Source organism: Oryctolagus cuniculus, chromosome 7 (genome assembly GCF_051225735.1).
Source record: "Oryctolagus cuniculus isolate XC-2025 breed Fujian yellow rabbit chromosome 7, ASM5122573v1, whole genome shotgun sequence".
NCBI classification, from domain to species: domain Eukaryota; kingdom Metazoa; phylum Chordata; class Mammalia; order Lagomorpha; family Leporidae; genus Oryctolagus; species Oryctolagus cuniculus.
Genome location: NC_142873.1, coordinates 3,615,785 through 3,629,420, shown reverse-complemented (window position 1 = coordinate 3,629,420; position 13,636 = coordinate 3,615,785). Strand labels below are relative to the sequence as shown.

The following is a 13,636-nucleotide window of genomic DNA, read 5'->3' as shown; positions in this document are numbered from 1 at the left end:
CACTGGTATCTAGGGATATTCACGCAACGTAGTTGGCACAGCCGTCCCCGTTTCTTCACATACATTCTTCTGCTCCGGCCAAACTGAAACCCTCACTGCCTGGAGCACCCCCGCACCCTCCTGTGCTCTGCCATGGCAACCCCCCTTCACCTGCTGCAGTGCAGCTCTGCCCTTGAAGGTCAGCGCGCACGCTTCCTGCACTCTTTCCAAGGGAGATAATTTCAAATCTCTTAATATCGAGTTTGTGAATCTCAATGCATCTATAATATGCTCAATTTCACAGTTCTTGTTAATTCATTGTTCCCTTCTGTCTTATGAGTCTAACTGCTCACGCGCAGGACCCCGGCTACATCTTCCAGCATCGAGCTGTTTGTGCATGTGGCACCACAATCTTCCCTAAAGATCACTGCAAATGTTCAGAGTATTTCATAAGTATTCTCTGAACTCACTGGTTTTCTCTCCTCTTCAGAGATCAGATAATTTCACGTTTCCTTTTCCTTTTTCTGACAACTACTAGTGTAGGAAAAAGCTCACCTGTCGAAGCCGCCAATCATCAGAAGCTGCTTAAACTGTTGAGGACTCTGAGGGAGGGAATAAAACTTTCCAGGCTCCCTGGATGGCACTAAAAACTCTTTGGCACCCTTTCAAAGAGAGACAGGGAAAGCAGAGACATTATTAAAAAACAAACAAACAAAAAAAAACACACAAAAGAAAGAAAAAGAAAATGGAAACAAACAAGGTATAACTGTCTAAGAGAATTAACACTTCAGTTCATCAATGGACTTCACTGAAGAGCACAGTTCCTATGGCAGAGAATTTGTAGCTCTGCAGTCAGTCCCTAAGCACTTGCAGACTTGCATACAACAGACTTCAAATGACTGCTGTAGCAGTAGGTATTAAATGTATGCCTGCTGAACTGAATTCCCAATTTTATTATTGGCTCAATTTTGTGTATCATGTCCTAGTCAAATAATCCCTAACTGCTTTTCCATATCAAGCAGTACTTTTATGAGTCCATAGTTTGGATAAACATCGCTCAGAAATGTCAACTGTTAATGAACAGGGATCTGTTTTTTTTCTTTTGACAGGCAGAGTGGACAGTGAGAGAGAGAGACAGAGAGAAAGGTCTTCCTTTTGCCGTTGGTTCACCCTCCAATGGCCGCCGTGGCTGGCGCGCTGCGGCCGGTACACCGCGCTGATCTGATGGCAGGAGCCAGGTACTTATCCTGGTCTCCCATGGGATGCAGGGCCCAAGCACTCGGGCCATCCTCCACTGCACTCCCTGGCCACAGCAGAGAGCTGGCCTGGAAGAGGGGCAACCGGGACAGAATCCGGCGCCCCGACCGGGACTAGAACCTGGTGTGCCGGCGCCGCTAGGCGGAGGATTAGCCTAGTGAGCCGCGGCGCCGGCCCCAGGGATCTGTTTTTAAGAAGCCAATTAATTAATGATTCATATTGCTAGACAACAAGGGAAATAAAACTCATGTGAGATAAAGGATTCTGACTAAAAATACTGAAACATATAATTTTCTCTATTTTTAAAGAATCCTAGTTATTTTGATATGATGAAGCAATAAATAAAAAAAGTGTACTATCTGAATATAAAAGCAAAATGGCCCAGTTTCATAACTACCAAGTCATTATTAGTAGACTAATTTAAGGGATATACATACCCCTGGTGTCTTCTTAAACAGTGTTGGGGTTTCTATATCTATAAATCCTAGAAAACAGAGAAACATCAGATTTTGATAGGAATTTGGAATTGGTAACATATGATAATTATAGGCCAACAAATGGGGCTCCTCTTTAATTAGAGATGTTAGTTTCTCCTCTTTAATTACAGATGTTAGTTTCTACAAATCTAAGAAGGTAGCTAACAGCTTCTCATGAAATCTTATTCTGTTCATAAATTTGATACTTTTGAAATTCTAAATATTTGATGGGTTATCTACTGAACTATTCTGGTTTCCTACATGCCCTGCTAGTGTAGCAAAAATAACATAAATAAAGCAGAAAGAAAAAATCCAGGATTGTTCGAGGTGTTTAGTTTAATTCACAGGACATTTCCAAGCTTGCCACAAGTGATGTGTAAGCATAATAAAGAACTAAGAAAACTTGTACTGTAGAAACAAACCTAGGGCTACTCTGCCTTCAAAAGTGACAGGAAATACACCCAGCAGGGTCACAGGCGCCAACATGTTTCAGAGGATGTATCTGTGACCCAGCAGGGAACAGGTTACTAAATTACGGTCTAGGACTCTCAAATACTGCTCTGAACACTGAGTGAATTCCAGATATAGAACCTGAAGGCCAGGATACCATAAAATCACTAACAAAGAGCGGAGATGCCAGCGTTCTGGGGAGCACTGAGGCCCCTCCTTACCATGCAGGTTGCAGAGATACTCCCGCATTCTCATGACCATCTGGGACCTCAGACGCAGGTTACGCTGCATTTGGAAACTGCGCAAGTCTAAGTAGCGATACTGCAAACGCAGAGCTTCTGTTTTCTAAACAAAGTGAAAGATATTCATATTCAAATTGTTTGATTATTAGAAAAGTATTATCTTTAAAATTAGTGCTTGAATTTTTCAAAAACTTCAGCTCTGTCTGTAGCTTCTATCTTAAGGAACCCAATGGAATGCCATTGCCATTTGTATATACACTATATACGGCCATCCTAAGTTTGCTATTACTACAGATTTTACACTTTTTTACTATTCATTATTATTAGCATCACCTTTCACCGACTAAAATTTATCTACATTACTAAATGGTTTTCCATTCATTTAAGCCCACAGTTGAATCTTGAAAAAAAGTTATGGATTTCAAAGATCTTTTAAAAGATATGTCAACGGGCTGGTGCTGTGGCACAGTAGGTTAATCCTCCGCATGCAGTGGGAGATGGCCTGAGTGGTTGGGCCACCTACCACCCAGGTGGGAGACCTGGAAGACGCCCCTGGCTTTGGCCTGGCCCATCCCTGGCTGTTGCAGCCGTTTAGGGGGTGAATCAGCAGATGGAAGACTTCTGTCTCTCCTTCTCTCTAACTATGTCTTTCAAACAAAATAAATAACTTTTTAAAAGAATATCCTAAATGCTTGGGAAGTCAAGAGTTGCTCTAAGGAAATATTTATCACTGCCAGAGGCTTAATAGGCTCCATTATGCCATTTAGTTATTTCTAAGCTAGATAAAAATTTTATTTTAAAATGTAAAATAGCAACCAAAAAACTCAAATAAGGTAACAGTTCAAGTCTTAGTTAATTAAACATAGAATCAGGTTTCAACCTGTCTGAAAAAACAGTCTAGGTAAGGAGAGTGTTTGGCACAGCAGTTAAGATGCTGCTTGGGGGGCTGGTGCTGTAGCATAGCAGGTAAAGCCACTGCCTACAGTATCAGCATTCCATATGGTGCCAGTTCGAGTTCTGGTTGCTCCACTTCTGATCCAGCTCCCTGCTAATGTACCTGGGAAAGCAGCAGAAGATGGCTCAACTCTTTGGGCCCCTGCACCCAGGTGGGAGACCTGGAAGAAGCTCCTGGCTCCTGGCTTCAGATCAGCCCAGCTCCAGCTATTGTGGACATTTGGAGAGTGAACCAGCTGATGGAAGATCAGTTTCTCTCTCTCTCTCTCTCTCTCTCTCTGTAACTCTGCCTTTCAAATAAATAAATAAATCTTAAAAAAAAAAAAAGGTGCCACTTGGGATGCCTGCACACCATATTAGAATGTGTGGGTTCTAGTCTGGATTCCAGCTCCTGCTAATGTGCACCCTGGGAAGCAGCTGGCTTAGCTGGGTCCCTGCCACCGCCAGAGGAGACCTGGATTGAGTTCCCAGCTCCTGGATTTGCCCAACCTGGGTGTTGTGGGCATTTGAAGAATGAGCCACTGGATGGGAGATCTGTGTTTCAAACTAAAAAACAAAGCAAGACACTGCAACAGCTGAATGAACTGTAAGTATAAGAAGAGCACACCAGGGCAGACGCTGGTCAGTGGAGAAGCAGCATCTGGGACACCTGCGTCCCGTACTGGAGTCCCTGGGTAAGAACCCCAGCTCTGCCCCCAGACCAGTTTCTTCTAATGTGCACCTGGGTGGCAGCAGGTCATGGCTCAAGTTATTTGGTTCCTGCCACTCATTTGGGAGACTTGGGTTGAGTTCCAGCTTCCTGGCTTCAGACTGGCTCAGCCCTGGCTGTTGTGGGCATTTGGGGAGTCAACCAGTGGATGGAAGCTCTCTGTCCCTGTTTCTGCCTCTCTCTTGTTGCTTTACCTTTTAAATAAGTAAATCATTTAAAATATTATAGAACTAGTACAGGCATTGTGGCACAGCAGGGAAAGCTGTCACTTGTGACGCTGGCATCCCATATGGGCATCAGTTCTTGTCCCAGCTGTTCCATGTCTGATCCAGCTCTTTGCTAATGGCCTGGGAAAAGCAGTGGAAGGTGGCCCAAGTGCCTGAGTCCCTGCCACCCACGTGGGAGACCCAGAGGAAGCTTTTGGCTTCAGCCTGGCTCAGCCCAGGCCATTGCGGCCATTTGGGAAGTGAACCAGAGGATGGAAGTGCTTTCTCTCTCTACCTCCCTCTTGATCTGTAACTCTTTCAAGTAAATATATATATATATTTAATTGTAGAACAGAATAATTCATGATACAGCTATAAGAAAAGGCTTAATTTTGTAGAAGTTAGACTTCTAAGAAAGTCTGAAAATACTTTGCTGGTCATCAACATTTTCTAGATACCCTATTTAATTAAAGACAGAGGATGGCACCTTCACAAAGTCCTTAATTTCAAAGGGTAGTTTCTTGCAGGAATTCAGAAGCTCAGCCGTTTTAACTTTGATTTCAATCTCACCTGTTGGCATTTTCTTAAAGAGAGAAGACAGAAAAGACATATTTTAAAAATCATTTTATCAGTAATGCACATCAGTACATAAAGACAATTTCTATATAAAAGACATGCATTTATTTACGTAAACTGTGCAAAGTTTCCTCCTAACCCTGTCCTCATAAACTGTTTAGGTTGTTATAGTGTATCACCTAAAGCACAAATGTCTGTAAACGATTTTGACATTCTTATGCATATCTATTACTGATATGCTGAGATACCAACAAATGTCTTGGCACGCATTTATGCAGGTTTGTGTTTGTAGCGAAGATTCTGGAATCTGTAGGTTTGTTTGTAGTGAGGTAACGTGTATACCTAGCGTCTGACAGGTTCTTAGCGCGGCCTGAATGTCCACACAAACAGTGAAGATGCACACAGACAAAACAGAGGGAGCAGTTCCTCATATACTAACGGGATTCTCTTGTCCTGGAGGTCGAGCAACAACTGTCCCAGACACCTGCACCACAGATTCCACAGGGGCTTCACACAAAATCTTCTTCACAGAGGCAGCCGACTACAGAACGAGAAGGGAAAGCGTTCAGAGAAACCGATGAACTTGCAGGAATCTTCACCAACTGCCATTAATATTCACAACTTAATAAATACTGGATTGCCTTAAAGACTGTATCTCCTTTGCTCCAAATAATATAACAAGTAGAACTACCAGGCAGAAGTTTAGACCAGTACACAAACTGGTCTAAACGAAAAACAGGGAGAACAACTACTAGCAACGCAAAGAAAGTCCACATATTTTAAAGGCAACTGTCTCCAGTATTAGTCGTTGGGGCAGTTAAATCTAATAGCAATACTGGAATCCAAAGTAAAAGTTCTCCAAGATAAGCTATGCTCATCTCTGAATCCTGATCCCTGAATGACAGTTCATCGTTTTTCTTTATTTCAAACAGTTAACAACTGAGTATGTCATGTTTTTCTTAGACATATAACCATTTGTAAAAATGTGGTGTAACGGGTAGGGTCACCACCTGCAGTGCTGGCATCCATATGGGCAACTGTTCATATCCCAGCTGCTCCTCTTCGGATCCAGCTCTCTCCTATGGCCTGGGAAAGCTGTAGAAGATGGCGCAAGTCCTTGGGCCCCTGCACCTGCATGTGCGATCTGGAAGAAGCTCCTGGCTTCTGGCTTTGGATGGGCCCAACTTGGTCACTGTGGCCAACTGGGGAGTGAACCAGTGGATGGAAGACCTCTCTCTCTGCCTCTCCTTCTCTCTCTGTGTAACTCTGACTTTCAAATAAATAAATAAATCTTTACCAAAAAAAGTACAAAAAAGATAAAGTGAAGTTTTCCTCCTTTTTTTTTAAAATTTATTTATTTGAGAGGCAGAGAGAAAGGTTTTCTATCCGCTGGTCCATTCCCCAATAGCTGCAACAGCTGGAGCTGGTCTGATCCGAAGCCAGGAGCTTCTTCCAGTTCTTCTATACTAGTGCAGGGGCCAAGAACTTGGGCTATCTTCTACTGCCTTCCCAGGCCATCAGTAGGGAGCTGGATCAGAAGAAGAGCAGCCGCGACTCAAAGCGGTGCCCATTTGGGATGCCGGCACTGCAGGCACAGGCTTGACCCACTGCGCACAGCGCTGGCCCCATCTTCCTCCTGTCCTCGTCCTCAAGGCCCTTGGTCCCCCTTCCCTGGAAGCAGTGTTAGCAGATGCTCATGTATCTCTCAGCGACACTGCGTGATATATACAGCACCTATGCTGCACACACAGGGCGACTACATGTTCCATCTCCTTCCCCTTTCTTACACAGATGATAACGCTCACCACACGCCTCCGTACTCTGCTTTTTTTCACTTAGGATACACTGGATTTCCTCCCTCTATTAGTCAAGGGCTTTTTTACTATGGTTGAGCACAACATCCCACTGTGAGGATGTATATTATTTTCTAAATGAGTTCCTTATTGAATGACATCTAATTACTAATCTAGGCTGTTTCTATTTTTGTTGTTAAGATTTATTTATTTATTTGAAAGGAAGAGTGACAGAGAGAGAAATGGAAGAGATATCTTCCATCTGCTGGTTCACTCACCAAATGCCCACAACAGCTGGGGCTGGACCAGGCTGAAGCCAGAAGCCAGAAAGTCCATCTAGGTCTCTTATATGTAAAGAAGGAACCCGGGTACAAGGGCCATCAGGTACCCAGGAAAATTGGCAGGAAGCTGGATTGGAAGTGTGGAGTAGCAAGAACTCAACCCAGCAGTCTGATATGGGATGCAGGCACCCCAAGTGGCAGCTTAACCTACTATGCCGCAATACCTACTCCCCCAATTATTTTCTATAAAAATAATCCTGAGTTAAATATCCATGCATATATGTCATTTGTATCCACGTAAGTCTAGGTGTATGATAATTTACTGGAAGTAGAACTAGTGGTTTAAATGATACATGCATTTATAATTTTGTTATTGCAAAATTGCTCTCCATATGGTTGGTATCAATTTGTACTCCCTCCAGGAATGCATAAACATTTGCTTTCCCAAACACAATATGTTAAATAGAACAATTCTGGGCCGGTGCCGTGGCTCACTAGGCTAATCCTCCGCCTGCGGCGCCGGCACACCGGGTTCTAGTACCAGTCGGGGCGCTGGATTCTGTCCCAGTTGCTCCTCTTCCAGGCCAGCTCTCTGCTGTGGCCTGGGAGTGTAGTGGCAGAAGGCCCAGGTCCTTGGGCCCTGCTCCCACATGGGAAACCAAGAGGAAGCACCTGGCTCCTGGCTTCAGATCAGTGCAATGCACCGGCTGCAACATGCCGGCCGTAGTGGCCACTTGTGGGGTGAACCAACGGAGAAAGGAAGACCTTTCTCTCTGTCTCTCTCTCTCTCACTATCTAACTCTGGCTGTCACAAAAAAAAAAAAAAAAAAAGAACAATTGTGGGGTGGGCGTTTGGCCTAGCATTTATTGCAGTGCCTGGATTCAAGAGCTGGCTCCAGTTTCCAGTTCCCTACTAAGACCTTTGGAGGCAGGCAATGACGAGTCGAGTAACTGGGCTCCTGCACACATGTGGGAGGCCTGAATTGTGTTCCCAGCTCTCAGCTTTGGCCCAGCCCAGCCCTAGCTCTTGCAGGCATTTAAGGGGTGAACCAGCAGATGAGAGCTCTGACTCGCAAATAATTAACAATTAAAGAAAAAAATAAAAAAATACCCCTAAGAGAAGACGAGAACGCGCGCGCAAGGGCGTCGGGTTCCGCTGACGACTAGGCGGGCAGGGTCGGCATACTGTGCGGGAGTCGAGAATGAGGAAGCGGCCGGGAGACTCCCTCCGTTTCCCGCGCCTTGTTTTCTATCCCTGTTGTATCCTAACGGAAACCCTCGGAAATAAAAAAGAATTATGCGTGTGTACTGGAAGTACTCACAAGCAAAAAATAAATAAATAAATAAAAAAATACCCCTAACAATTCTATGTATTTTTAAGTCACATTTTTCTAACTGTAAGTACTCCTGGGCACACTTCATGTCTACAGTCCACTTACATTCTCTTTTCTATAATTTTATGTCCAAATTCTGGGTTCGTAATTCTACTGGGTCATTGATCTTTTTTCTTTATTTGTAACAGTCTTTTTAATAGTAGAGAGATTGGTCCTTTATCTGTGATATGAGTTATATGTATGTTTTTCCAAGTTGGTCATGTCTTCATATTACATATGGTTGTTTTCAGTTTTTAAAAATAAACTTCTGAATTTAAAACCTTAAACACACTTATCAAGCTACTTAGCTTACCTTACTCATAACATCAAAGATAATTTTAGATGACAGTAATATACTTTTTATTACCTCATCCTGGGGAATGACAATTTGTACAAGCCCGTGGAAATCTCTTAGGACCAGGAAGATGTTTTGTCTGATTAATGGGAAAAAAAAAGAAAGAAAAAGAAACATGTAAGGATAAAATCTCGAGACCCAGGAAAGCGTTCAGCCTAGCAGTTGAGGTGTCTGCATCCCACAGTGGAGTACCTGGGTCAGTTCCCTGCTCTGGCTCCTGACTCCAGCTGCCTACCAATGCAGACCTTGGGAGGGAGCGGTGACGGCTCAAGTGACTGGGCTCTTGCTTCCTACATGAGAGACTTGGATTGTACTCCTGCCTCTGTCCTGGCCAGCCTTAGCCATCGTGGGCATTTGGGGAGTGAACCAGCATATGGAGTGCTCTCTCTGTCCCCTAAGTAAATAAAAATAAATCTGAGCCGCCAAATTTAAGCAGGGAAAGCAAAAAAGTAACAAACACCCATCCAATTGCTCATGTTTCTTTCATTTACTCACTTGTCTATTTATTTATTTTTATTTGACAGGTAGAGTTATAGACAGTGAGACAGAGAGACAGAGACAAAGGTCTTCCTTCCATTGGTTCACTCCCCAAATGGCTGCTACGGCTGGCGCTGTGCTGATCTGAAGCCAGGAGCCAGGTGCTTCCTCCTGGTCTCCCATGTGGGTGCAGGGCCCAAGCACTTGAGCCATCCTCCACTGCCTTCCCAGGCCAGCAGAGAGCTGGACTGGAAGAGGAGCACCTGGGACTAGAACCTGGCGCCCATATGGGATGCCGGCGCCACAGGCGGAGGATTAACCAAGTGAGCCACGTGCAGCCCTACTTATTTATCCAAAAGGGAGAGTGACAGAGGAAGAGAGGGAGGGTGAAGAGGGAGTGATCTTCCATCCACTGTTTCAATTTCAAATGCCCCCAACAAATAAAGCTGGGCCAAGCCAGGACCAGGAACCTGGAACTCCATCTGGGTCTCCCACATGGGTGGCAGGAATCCAAGTACCGGAGTCACCACCTGCTACCTCCCAGGGAGCACGTTATTAAGCTCAATTGGAAGTGGACTCCATCCCAGGCACTCTGAGATGGGATGTGGGAGTCCCAAGCAGAGACTGACCTTGCTCACAATGTCCACCCCGTCGTGTTTCTTTTTAATGATATATACTTCTATCGGCTATGTTCATGCAATCATTAATGTAGCTTATGAATGGAAAACAGGTATTTTCATTTCAATTAAAAAAAATTTTAGAGGCAAAGACAGCATGCACACATGAGAGAGAGACAGTGAGCTCCCATTCATTGGTTCACTTCCCAAATTCCCACAATGGCCATGGCTGGAACCAAGGGCTGGGCTGAAATCCATGTCTCTCTCCGGCGTGCAAGAACCCAATTATGGCCAGCGCCGCAGCTCAATAGGCTAATCCTCCGCCTGCCAGCTTCTAGTCCTGGTCGGGGCACCGGAATCTGTCCTGGTTACCCCTCTTCTAGTCCAGCAGGCGGAGGATTAGCCTATTGAGCTGCGGTGCCGGCACCCTGGGTTCTAGTCCTAGTCGGGGCACCGGATTCTGTCCTGGTTGCTCCTCTTCCAGTCCAGCTCTATGCTGTGGGCCGGGAGTGCAGTGGAGGATGACCTAAGTCATTGGGCCCTGCACCCCATGGGAGAAGCACCTGGCTCCTGGCTTCAGATCAGTGTGGTGCGCCGGCCACAGTGGCCATTGGAGGGTGAACCAATGGTAAAGGAAGACCTTCTCTCTGTCTCTCTCACTGTCCACTCTGCCTGTCAAAAACAAAAAAACACCAATTACCTGAGCCATCACTGCTGCTCCCAGGTTCTGCACTGACCGGAAGCTGGAGACAGAAGCCAAAGACAGGAGTGGAGCCCAGGCACTCTGCCATGGTAGTGGTAGGTAAGCATCTTAACTGCTACATGTCCTCTTCCTCAATTTTGACTGGCTATTTATACAGCTTATTGACGTTAAGCAGCTTAGTGAAAAAGCAAACTAAAAATTAAAAGATATTTTTAATGGCTCAAGACTTTACAAGAAAATTTTATTAGGGACTGGCACTGTGGTGCAGTGGGTTAAGCTAATGCTTGTGACATAAGCATCCAGTGTCAAAATGTGGGTTCAAGTCCCAGCTGTCTGCTTCAGATCCCGCATTCCTGCTAATGTGCCTGGGAAAGCAACAGATGACCCAAGTATTTGGGCTCCTGCCCCCCCATGTGGGAGACCTGGAGGGAGTGCCAGACTCCTGGCTTTGCCTGGTCCAGTTTGGGCCATTGCGGCCATCTGGGGAGTGAACCAGTGGATGAAAGATCTTTCTCTCTCTGTCTCTCCATCTTTCTGTCTGCTTTTCAAGTAAATAAGATAAAATGAATCTTAAAAATGAAGTCTTTAAAAAGTTCATAGAAAATCTGTTTTATGAAAAAACTTCATAGATTTAAACAAATTTACACTAAAATAAGCTTATCTTTTAACTCCATTTCCAGGCAGTTTTTAAAGTACCCTTATAGAGCAATGTAAGTTTTTTTTCCTTTCTAAAAAAAGATACAATATAAAATATTCTAGGCCCAGCACTGTGATGTAGTGGGTAAAACTACCACCTGTGATGCTATCATCCATATGGGCGCCAGTTTGTGTCCCAGCTGCTCCACTTCTGACCCTGTTAATGGACTGGGAAAAGCACTAGAAGACGGCCCAAATGCTTGGGCCCCTGCCACCCACGTGGGAGACCTGGATGAAGCTCCCGGCTCCTGGTTTCAGCCTGGTCCAGCCCCCGTCGTTGTGGGGAGTGAACCGGCAGATGGGAGACTTCTCACTCCCTCTCTGTAACTCTAACCTTCAAATAAATAAATCTTTAAAAAATGTATTACAGAAGAGTTTCAAGTACTGATTTAATACTTCCACATGAAACCATCAAAGGGTCCCAGAAATCCCAACATTTTGGCATTTAATTCACATTTCTTAAACTGTCCTCAGGAAAGAAGTACAGAAAGCCTCCTACCACACTGGGTTCAGAAAACAAAGTCACCAAATTTATGGGGCAATCAGCCACCTATCCTTTGTGAAGGTCACAGAATCCAGGTGTTTTGAATCTCCTCAATTAGTATTAATATATTATTCAGGTATGTTCTGGAATATAGAGGTGAACCACATCAAACCAGTGGGCTCTGATCTTAAAAAACCACTGTCTACATTTATAGGCCTCTTCTCTATCTGTATTTAGAATAAAATCAGCTTCTTCCCTCTGTGATAGTAGAACTGAACAGCCAGCTTATAGGAGGCTGGCGCATTCCCAGTTGCTGGTTACAGCTCAGGCTCATTTCAGTCCATGGGTGGATCAAGCTTCATTAGTACACCCTGCAAGAGACGTTACTGGTATTTTCTGAGAATGACACTGCTTGGGTCTTTCAAAACACACATTGAAAATTCGGTGAATCCTGATAATCCTGTAGGATTTGCAAAGCTTATTCTTTTGAATTGTTGAAAATTAGTAGTCTGGGACAGCCTTGGAAAAACACTACTGTCCACTCTTAAACCACGTGCCTCAACTTACCTTCTGTACTGAATCCATCCACACAAGGTGACTTCTTGGCCTAAGTGAGAAGAACGCAACTCTCCACATGTGTTGGTCCGGGCAATAAAACTACTGAATTCTGAGAGAGAGAGAGAGAGAGAGAGAGAGAGAGTGTGTTTAAACGCAATATTAAAAATATAACATTTTCATTTCCAGATTGCTTAAAAATACATTCTCAAGTCACATCTTAGGTAAATACCTCAATGGAGAAGATTTATAGAGTTTGACCCACCCCTACTAAATTTACCTGCAAATGTGTCATCAGCCAAGTGAACAATAATCTGAATGTACACGTTTGCCTTGTGTTAGGGAATCTAAAGTTTTTGCATACCGACCTAAATCCTAATAACCCAGTTTTTAACGTTGCACAGTTCTTCCCCGAGGAAATACGGGTTTAGGAGTTACAGAAGCTTGTTGGTGTAGGCACTAGCTATAGAATGAACCTCGCGTGAGACAGCCACTTGCAGACTAGAGCGCTGTGAAGTTGGAAGGGTTTTCTGGTAGGCTTCCTTTTAGCACCAACCACAAGCAGAACAGCCTATGTACGTGTGATGCTGGCTGCTTTTGTGCAGTCTTTCCACAAACCTGACGAACTTCGCATTGTAAGGAATGAAGACAGAGAAGCGAATGATGTGCCTCTACACAGAACCGGGTGCAAACGGAAGCCGCAGCTCCCTGCTGCAGGCGACCGGCGCCCCGTGCTGCGGACAGCCCTCCGCTGTTTTCACCTGGAAGTCTCCGGTGCGGACTCAGCACCAGGCTCCTGCGGGGGGAAGCCCAGGCCGGCTGCGCGGATAAACCCCTGTACAGCTGACGCATCCAAGACGGGAAGTACATGCTGGAACCAAGGCGAGTCCTCGCTGCCAGTGTCGCCGGCGGTCAGAAGTCAGCTTGCAGACGCACACAAATCGCGCCAGTTCCTGGCAATCCCACGGCTTTCTCCAACATAGGGCCTGCTCCGTGTCCAGAAGCCAGACAATCTACGAGGTCTTTGGGGCCTCGCGGGGAGCGGAAAGACCTCTCCTCCCTCTCCGCGCAGCAGTGCCCACTTCTAGGGACGCGAGCAGGATCCCACGCAGCGGCCCCAGGCGCGACCTCAGTCTGCAGAAGAACGGGGCCGACCTCGGGTCTTCTCAGGGTGAGCAACCCCAAAGTCTCTCAGCATCCGAACGCACACCCCATTGACCGCTGAGACCCACGAGCGCCCGCCCACCCGTCCGGCCAGCGCCCGAGATAGACGACGAGAGCATTCAGCCAATCAGAACGGAGGAGGCGAAGCCATGCGTAGTGCGGGCGGAAGTGTGAGAGGACGGCTTCGCGCCGGTAGAAAGCGGAAGACCCGCCCCCACACGCGGTAAGAAATGGCGCGGCCCTGCCCTCAGTTAAAATGGCGACTTCAGCTGCTGCATGGAAATGGAAT

At 45.5% G+C, this 13,636-nt stretch overlaps 1 protein-coding gene across 7 annotated transcripts in view; it reads right to left on the bottom strand.

The window, feature by feature from the left end:
- The window catches only part of DARS2 (aspartyl-tRNA synthetase 2, mitochondrial), a 30,831-nt gene extending 17,298 nt beyond the window's left edge, over positions 1-13,533 (bottom strand). For 2 of the 7 annotated variants that reach the window (XM_070077140.2, XM_089299421.1), the window contains exons 1-9: positions 12,945-13,431; positions 12,196-12,295; positions 8,664-8,730; positions 8,035-8,200; positions 5,289-5,390; positions 4,761-4,856; positions 2,384-2,507; positions 1,674-1,720; positions 535-641 (exon numbers count right to left, since the gene is read on the bottom strand). In XM_070077140.2, the coding sequence (XP_069933241.1) occupies positions 535-641; positions 1,674-1,720; positions 2,384-2,507; positions 4,761-4,853 (371 nt within the window). In that variant the 5' untranslated portion in view covers positions 4,854-4,856; positions 5,289-5,390; positions 8,035-8,200; ... (1 more) ...; positions 12,196-12,295; positions 12,945-13,431. Of the gene's footprint in view, positions 1-534; positions 642-1,673; positions 1,721-2,383; positions 2,508-4,760; positions 4,857-5,288; positions 5,391-8,034; positions 8,201-8,663; positions 8,731-12,195; positions 12,296-12,944 lie in introns of all 7 variants that reach the window. The other 5 variants (XR_016210316.1, XM_002714994.6, XM_008263801.5 and 2 more) reach the window with 5 other exon arrangements.
- Between the last annotated feature and the right edge of the window lie 103 nt (positions 13,534-13,636).